The 7,224-nt window shown below is 40.7% G+C and overlaps 1 protein-coding gene across 5 annotated transcripts in view; it reads right to left on the reverse strand.

Moving 5' to 3' along the window:
* Positions 1-6,873, reverse strand: part of asap1b (ArfGAP with SH3 domain, ankyrin repeat and PH domain 1b) — a 48,510-nt gene extending 41,637 nt beyond the window's left edge. For all 5 annotated transcript variants that reach the window (XM_010781714.1, XM_010781710.1, XM_010781712.1 and 2 more), the window contains exon 1: positions 6,151-6,873. In XM_010781714.1, coding sequence (XP_010780016.1) covers positions 6,151-6,276 — 126 coding nt within the window. In that variant the 5' untranslated portion in view covers positions 6,277-6,873. The remainder of the gene's footprint in view (positions 1-6,150) is intronic.
* Positions 6,874-7,224: the final 351 nt, after the last annotated feature.

The raw sequence follows: 7,224 nt of genomic DNA on the forward strand, positions 1-7,224 counted from the left end.
CAACAGCTGTGGCCCACAGACCGATTATCAGATTTCAGCCACAGACGGCAAACAAGCCGACAAACAAGCAACACAACAGAGTCTCCCCTCCTGCTGTGGGAGACAGAACGAATTAGAAAATGGCTCGGAGGTTTGTTGGTATTTATAGAGGAACAATCAAAGGAACATTCCCTTGGATGCTGCTTTATTAAAATTAAATAACACTCCCGTACGGTGCCGTAGCTGTCAGTTATGCCTTTTTCCTGTGCAGACTGTAATTATAAGCAGCTATTGTTCCAACAGTTCATGTCAGCATCCTAGTTATTTCCCAATAGGAAAATATTGGGAATTTCACACAGCAGCAATACAGCATCTCCTTGGTGGAGGTAAACACAACTAAGTCAAAATGGCAGACAAGCATCCATTAGTGGCGGCTAAAATACTACCATAACACCAAATAAAAACATCCAATTAAGGCTTAATTTACACTTATGTTATGTGGCTACAAGGCTATTTAAGTGATAACCATTTTTGAAATAATGACAGAATGGGGGATTTTCCACTTCTTTACATTCTGACGACATAGCGAGTTTAAGGCCAAAGGCTATGTGGTACAGTTGCTATGCTAATGGCCTAAATAAAGCCCTTTAGCCTGCAATATTATATCAGATGATAAATATTTGCTAGCAAACAAGGAACCCAAACACAGCAGAGGAAATTCTCCCAAAACGTTGGTCCTTTATCTTCTTTTCACTTCTTTGCCTTTTCTCTTTATTTCCGCCTTTAGGTCAATAAGTGACACTTGACCGGCAGTATAAAAGCTCTATTGATAACATGAAGGCAAATCATTTAAGATGAGGAACTACTCAATGTGTATGTTTTTCAGCCCTTCTGACAACAGTAAACCTTTTAAAACAAAAAGCTACCCTACAAAAATATGTTAGCTGTACACCTACATATCTGCGATAGCATTTAGCTAATTATCGTGTCAACAATTCTAACTTAAGAAGCAAGAAATCCATTAAAAGTGTCACTGTGACCTTTGAAACCCCCCTCAGCACTGTAATTGTCAGAAATAAGTTTGAATATCTTTTTAATGACCAGTTTAACTGCATTTTTTTAAAGTGCATTTTAACTGGAACAAGATGTCATGTGAGTAACGGTGCCAAGGGACGAGAAATGCTCCCATTCTCTCACCCCTTATGATTCACTGGGTTTGGTGACATGGGGGACAAATGATGAATAAAAAGCCATAACTTCATTAATAATTGAATCCGACACAGCTGTGCTCCTCAGTTGCAGATGTTGCAGAATAGAGCTTTGAATAGCCAGCACTCGCTTTTGTTATGTAAAGCCAAGTATGATAAAACCCCGCCTCGTTCTTTTGAATTATGGTGCATACAATTCGTAGGTGTTTTCCCGATGAAGACCGGTCAAAGAATCAGCCAATTCTCCAAAGCTTAATGACCAAATATGAAAGAAAGCTAAACATTATCTGTTATGTGTGTAGATGTTGTTACAACTGACTCCCTGGTAGAAGACTAGATGTTAGGAAACATGTGACCAAGCTGAAGCCTCACGTGACAGCGTGTCTTCTGGGAAATGCCCTCAGGTGCTTTCAGACAAACAACCTAAAGCTGGGATAATTAACATTCTAAGTGTTTGGTGATTTGTGGACTTCCAACCATGGTAGATTTCTCTAAACATCCCCTCCGGATGTTTTATCAAATACAAAAGTTTACTTGTTTCTACAGCTTGAGTGTTGAGTTGAGTGTGTTTCATTTTCTCCCGTCCGTTTCAGGGTTTATTTTAGATAATAATGCTTACCCGTGCTCTGGCTGTGATCAATAACTTCTGATTTCCACTATTGATAGCTTTTATTGTGAGAGAATCACACTCATCGGCTATATAAAATGAAATAGTATTATAGGCAATCGACACACAATTCATTTGAAACCTGTGAAATACAAAATGTGTGGTCAAAAGTGAATATTTGCTGCCAAAATAAGTTTGCAATTTGGACAAAACTGGATAAACAAAGACGTCCCATCCTTAGGTTTTGGAGAACTGCTAACGGCCGTGTTTCCCTATCCTCATATCTTGTATAGACGTGACGATTACTTGACTATCCTGAAATGAAAATCGACAGTTTAATCGCAGTCCAAGCTGTTCGGTCTCTGTTGCCTGAGTGGGTGAATAAAAGAGTGATTGACTGATAAAGTGAGGATTCGGCCAAAGCAGAGAACTGAACATGAGACTGAGTTTCTCCCACCTCAAAGTGAACACTCCTCTCATGAAAACCGCGGCGACCTGACCTCATAAATCTATCTTAACACGACTTCTTTGTTTTAAAACCCAAAGCTTCAGTTGGTCTTGCACTTCTTTGCTTTGCTGGCTTTTAAAGCACATTTCCTCCACATTTGTGCATGTATGTTATTGATTGGTCACAATCTGCACAGGACGTCTTTAATTCTTCCAAACTTAGATCCAACTTTTGATTGGAGTGACGCTAACTCAGGTACATTGACATAAATGAACTAAAGCTATAAAAACAATGGTAGAAATGTTAAGTAATTTACTGGAAACAGTTATACAACATTTTTCCCAATCTATAAATTACTCTGTGACGACTTCAAGCAATGATTTTAACTCAAAAATATCGACGCAGTGGTTTGGAATATAACAACTCATTGAGCTTTTTCCAGGTTATCATCTAACTCTGTGATGTGTCTCTGCTACTGAAAAGGCAGTTATATAAAAGTCAAAAATATAAAAAGGTCTCTGCCTATTGCTTATTCATGCTTGAATAGAATGACTGTGAAAAGTCAACATTTCTCTGGTCCAGCCCATGTGATGTGGTGCGAGAGGCATGCTCAAAGGAATGCCACTGCAGTGAGGGTTTCCCTTGTATCGCTGCTATGGCTCTGTGTGGTTTAGAAAAGCAAACCCAGTGACGCAAAGCTCCATCTGTGGGGCAGAGAGGGACACAATGCATGCCCCACGGGGGAATAACAAGTGCTTATAAAGTGCTAATAATAACCTATGGTATATCAAAAAGCAAAAAGCCTTAAGGTAAATAACCTGTGACATTTTCAGGTTTTTCTGGGGGTATTGTGGTATTTATAGTTGGTCTGGGGTATTATGTTTGCTCTACTTACTTCTTTGTTAATAAAAGCTGAGTTTAACAGTGTAACATGAAAGATTTTTTGTTTGTCATTACTATGGGTTGCTGAACTATAGTACACGCTGTAAAGAGCAGAAGAAAATCTGATTAAAGCGAGTATTTTAAGATGATTTTTTGTTATTATTTTTTCAAATAATCCTGTCAGGGAGGGAAAAGCATGAAAACGTTATGTAGTACAACAAATATAAAGAAGTACAAATGAGTAGTAGCAGCCATCTCCAGGACTGCAGGAAGGATCTGTAAATTGTTAACATAAAGCGATACCATTTTGGGAGACAATAAATACTGATGCTGCTTGAATTGTGGCCCAATGTTAATTGGCCAAAAGTATTAGATGTCACAAACTAAATAATCAAACATAATCGTCCAATGTGTAAGAATGTATCAGTTTGTGATGCCAAACGTGTTGATTTGTCCTGAAGGTGGCACTAAAAAAAATTGTATTTTAACAAATATGTAGCCTTTAACAATGATTTGGATCCCTACTATTTGAATATTGCACTAGTCCATATTGCATATTTATAACATTTGCCTTAATTGTTCAGCCCTGGTTAAGATATCTTTCTTTGACACAAACTGGTAGAGAAACCAACTGACCAACAATGTGTCACAACCAAATGTGTTAGGGTTACAGCGCCGAAAATCCAAAGATTGTATTGCAGTTTTCTGAAGTCCTTGGAAAACCAATTGTATGACTTTGAGTTCTTGGAATATGGGAGAACATTAATGAATGGGAATACTTGCAGCTATAATCTCTGCTATATGGATGAACAAAATATGATTATCAACTATAGTCCCTCCAACTTCACCAACAGAAAGTCCAACATTGATTTCTGGGAAATGCAGTGGAAAAAACACCACATCATGACTGCTTAGCACCGAAGATGACACCAAAATAAGAAGCCACACCACAAACCAACAGCGCTGCCACTATGCCGCCACCACACCACACACACACACACACACACACACACACACACACACACACACACACACACACACACACACACACACACACACACACACACACACACACACACACACAATATGATGCTGCAACAAATTTTCTTTCCTTCCTTTTCTTTGCAACTCATGATGACTCAGAGAGCGACTACCCTCCGGTGTGTCAAGTCACCCCCTCAAGTTACAGCATTAAATATTCAAGCCGTACCTTTGCATTATTTACCTTGTCAACATACAGAGGACATTACTTGGAGGAAAAGAAAAGGAATAAATGCTTTAAATTTGGGGAGAGGAGCTCAGTAAAAAAAAAGCCTGGGACACTTTGAACAAACGCCTCCTCAGGCAAAGTGACGCCGAAAGCAGTTTTACTTCAATGCAGCAGGTCTATGATGCAAGTCAGTCCCTACATGTCTACGCAGGGATCAAACAGGGTAGCTAATGTCATTATAAACAGACACTAATCTAACAGTTTTCATGGCTTAATGCTGGCTGCTGATGGTGTCTTCTCTGTCTGATGGGTGTATCCCGGCTTTAGTTTCTCAATATCCTCGCCTCAAAGTTTCAGGGGCATCTTGCCTTTGTTTAAACAGTGAAGAGCATGTTGCTCACTCTATGGTACCAGTGTAATGGTCTTCCATGTCATGTGATCCCTGCAAAAAATTCCAGAGCAGCTACTGAAGCCCAGCGCACATGGCGGCCCTTTCTAACAGATGTTTTTCGTTTGTGGTGCTGCAGTCTCTGGGTTCAGAGGCACAGAGCCAGAGAGGTGATTCATGATGTGAGCCTTTTCCTTGTTACAGTCAGCAGACACAGAGTGTGCTCCGGGTTGAGAATAGACACAGGCCCGGTTCTGTTTTGGTTGCTTTATTACACATATCATGATATATAAAGATGCGAAAGATTGGAGATAGAAGTGATGGATAGCGAGGGCTGGTACTGTAATGGCTGTTTAGAATGTAAAGAGTGGCTTTTTTTTCCTTTACACAAACATATCTGGTTACTGTCCTCCTCTGCTTACATCTGTACAATAAATAAACCATTTAGTTTAGTCACGTTCAATGTTTCTGCTTTACATGACAGATTAAACTAAATACTGTGATCCTGAAGTAATTCATGTCTGCAGCTAAATGCACTTTAAAGTGGGAAATTAGGTCACATTTTGGCTTTCACGGACAACAGTGAAGGTGGGCGCTCCCCTGGTTTGATGCTCCATTTAATCATAGCAGGAAGCATGCCAATGGAGGGTGATGGTGGGGGTGGGGAGGTGGGAAACACACACACATTCACATAGCAACCCACCTGACTGGCCTTATTACACTATCCCTACATGATCAGAGGTGACACAGCAACATCGAGTGTGACTTTGGGGGTGTTTCTGGATCGTTTTAAATATAATTTGGCCCATGTAAAAGTGGGGAATGTCTTTAATCCTGAAACGGTTCAATCCTGATTTGACTGCCAGTGAGTAGAGATTGGTCTTTCTCTATCTGTCACACACTCACACACACTGCCACAGCCTGGCAGCATGTTCTGAAGCTGTGAGTTATGTAATAGTGAACACAGAGAGCTGCAGGCCTGAGTGCACATCTTTCTATTCCTTACACCACCAGAGCCATCCACCCCCTCTATTAGTACTCTACAGCTCTGGCAAGAAAGAGCAGCAGATTCACAAACACACAAGATTATAGTTCACCTACACACACCAGATCTGCATGTGTGGAGGGGGGGAAATGTTGTCAGGAAAAATGCACTTTCACAGAAAAAGCAGCTCAACAGGTGCGGATGTGTAGCATTCTTATGCATTTAAGGAGGTTTTGAAATGCTGTCATGTATCAACAGTTGCATTTTTGGTTATGTAGCCTTGGTTGGTGTTATAACATTCCACCCTGTAAGCCTGTTTTTTTTTTAATTGGATGCATTTTTAATATAATAATATAGTTTATTTGGTTGTTTTGTTAAATCATCAATCATCCACCCATCCATCATGCACACAGCCCGCAGGCAGGCTGACACCGTGGCCTTACCTCCTCCAGCACATTCACGGTGTTCCTGCAGCTCTGCAGTCGGGTGGTGAAGCTGGATGTTGTCGGGGAATTGTAATCCTCTGTTGTCTCCGAGAGGAACTCGGACACGGATATTTGATCCGGCATCCTTTAACGGGGAAAATGCCCACAGCAGGGTCGGCGATGAATTCTCAGGAAGCTTAAACCATGTAAGATTAACTGAAAAAAATGATGAAAAAGCAGAGGTGTGCCGGCGAGCCGATGGAAGGGGAATGTAGATTTTTTTTCTCGCGCAAAACTGTTAAACTATCAGGATGGTTAAGACGTGTCTTCTTCTCCGGTGACTTCTCAAATGACTTCACTGTTCCCCAGGGGCCATGGGAGGAGGGAATTAACTAAATTTCTGCAGGCTCTATCCCCTCGGTGTGTCTATTCCTTGAGTGGATGTCTAAAAGCGACGCATTTATAAATAGTGTCACTCAGCGTCTAACTAAACCTCAGAGGAAAAACCACCGTAAAGAATAGCGGATGCCCTCATTATGCTCTACAGATGTTCAATAAACCGCTTGTCGTCAAAACAGCCCACAGTTACCAGTCTCTTTTTAGAATTTATCATAGTCCATGGTCTTCCGAGGTCGTCTCTAATTGCAGCGGGGTTCGGTCCTCTGTTCTTCGGCCGTAGTTTGTGTTTTTTAACGCTAAAAGCTGCCGCAGACACATTCACTGCCACTCTCTCCTGCTTGGCCGCGCTCGAGCTTCTCAGAGAGCTACAGTCAAGCTGGGTGCACAGAAAGATGGGATTTCCGGTCAAGGTTTTCAGAGTAAAACCATAGGGTGCAGTTTTATTTTATGGCTAGTTCATTTTACGTTGTTATTACATGTAAATTATTAAAATAAATAACTGAACCATAGTTTGTGTTTATATTGATATTTATGTTATCATAAAGTAGAAGCCTCCGGTCAATATATCATTTATGATTTTATTTTGAAAACATAAATACTTATTTTAATGTAGTTTGTTCGCATTGGTGGAAACTTCACTTAACTCCCTCCCACCCACTTCGCCTGGTTGACTCGGTCGAGGAGCCAGTCTGC

This window comes from Notothenia coriiceps, unplaced genomic scaffold, assembly GCF_000735185.1.
Source record: "Notothenia coriiceps isolate Sejong01 unplaced genomic scaffold, NC01 NC01_scaffold00023527, whole genome shotgun sequence".
Classification (NCBI taxonomy): Eukaryota; Metazoa; Chordata; class Actinopteri; order Perciformes; family Nototheniidae; genus Notothenia; species Notothenia coriiceps.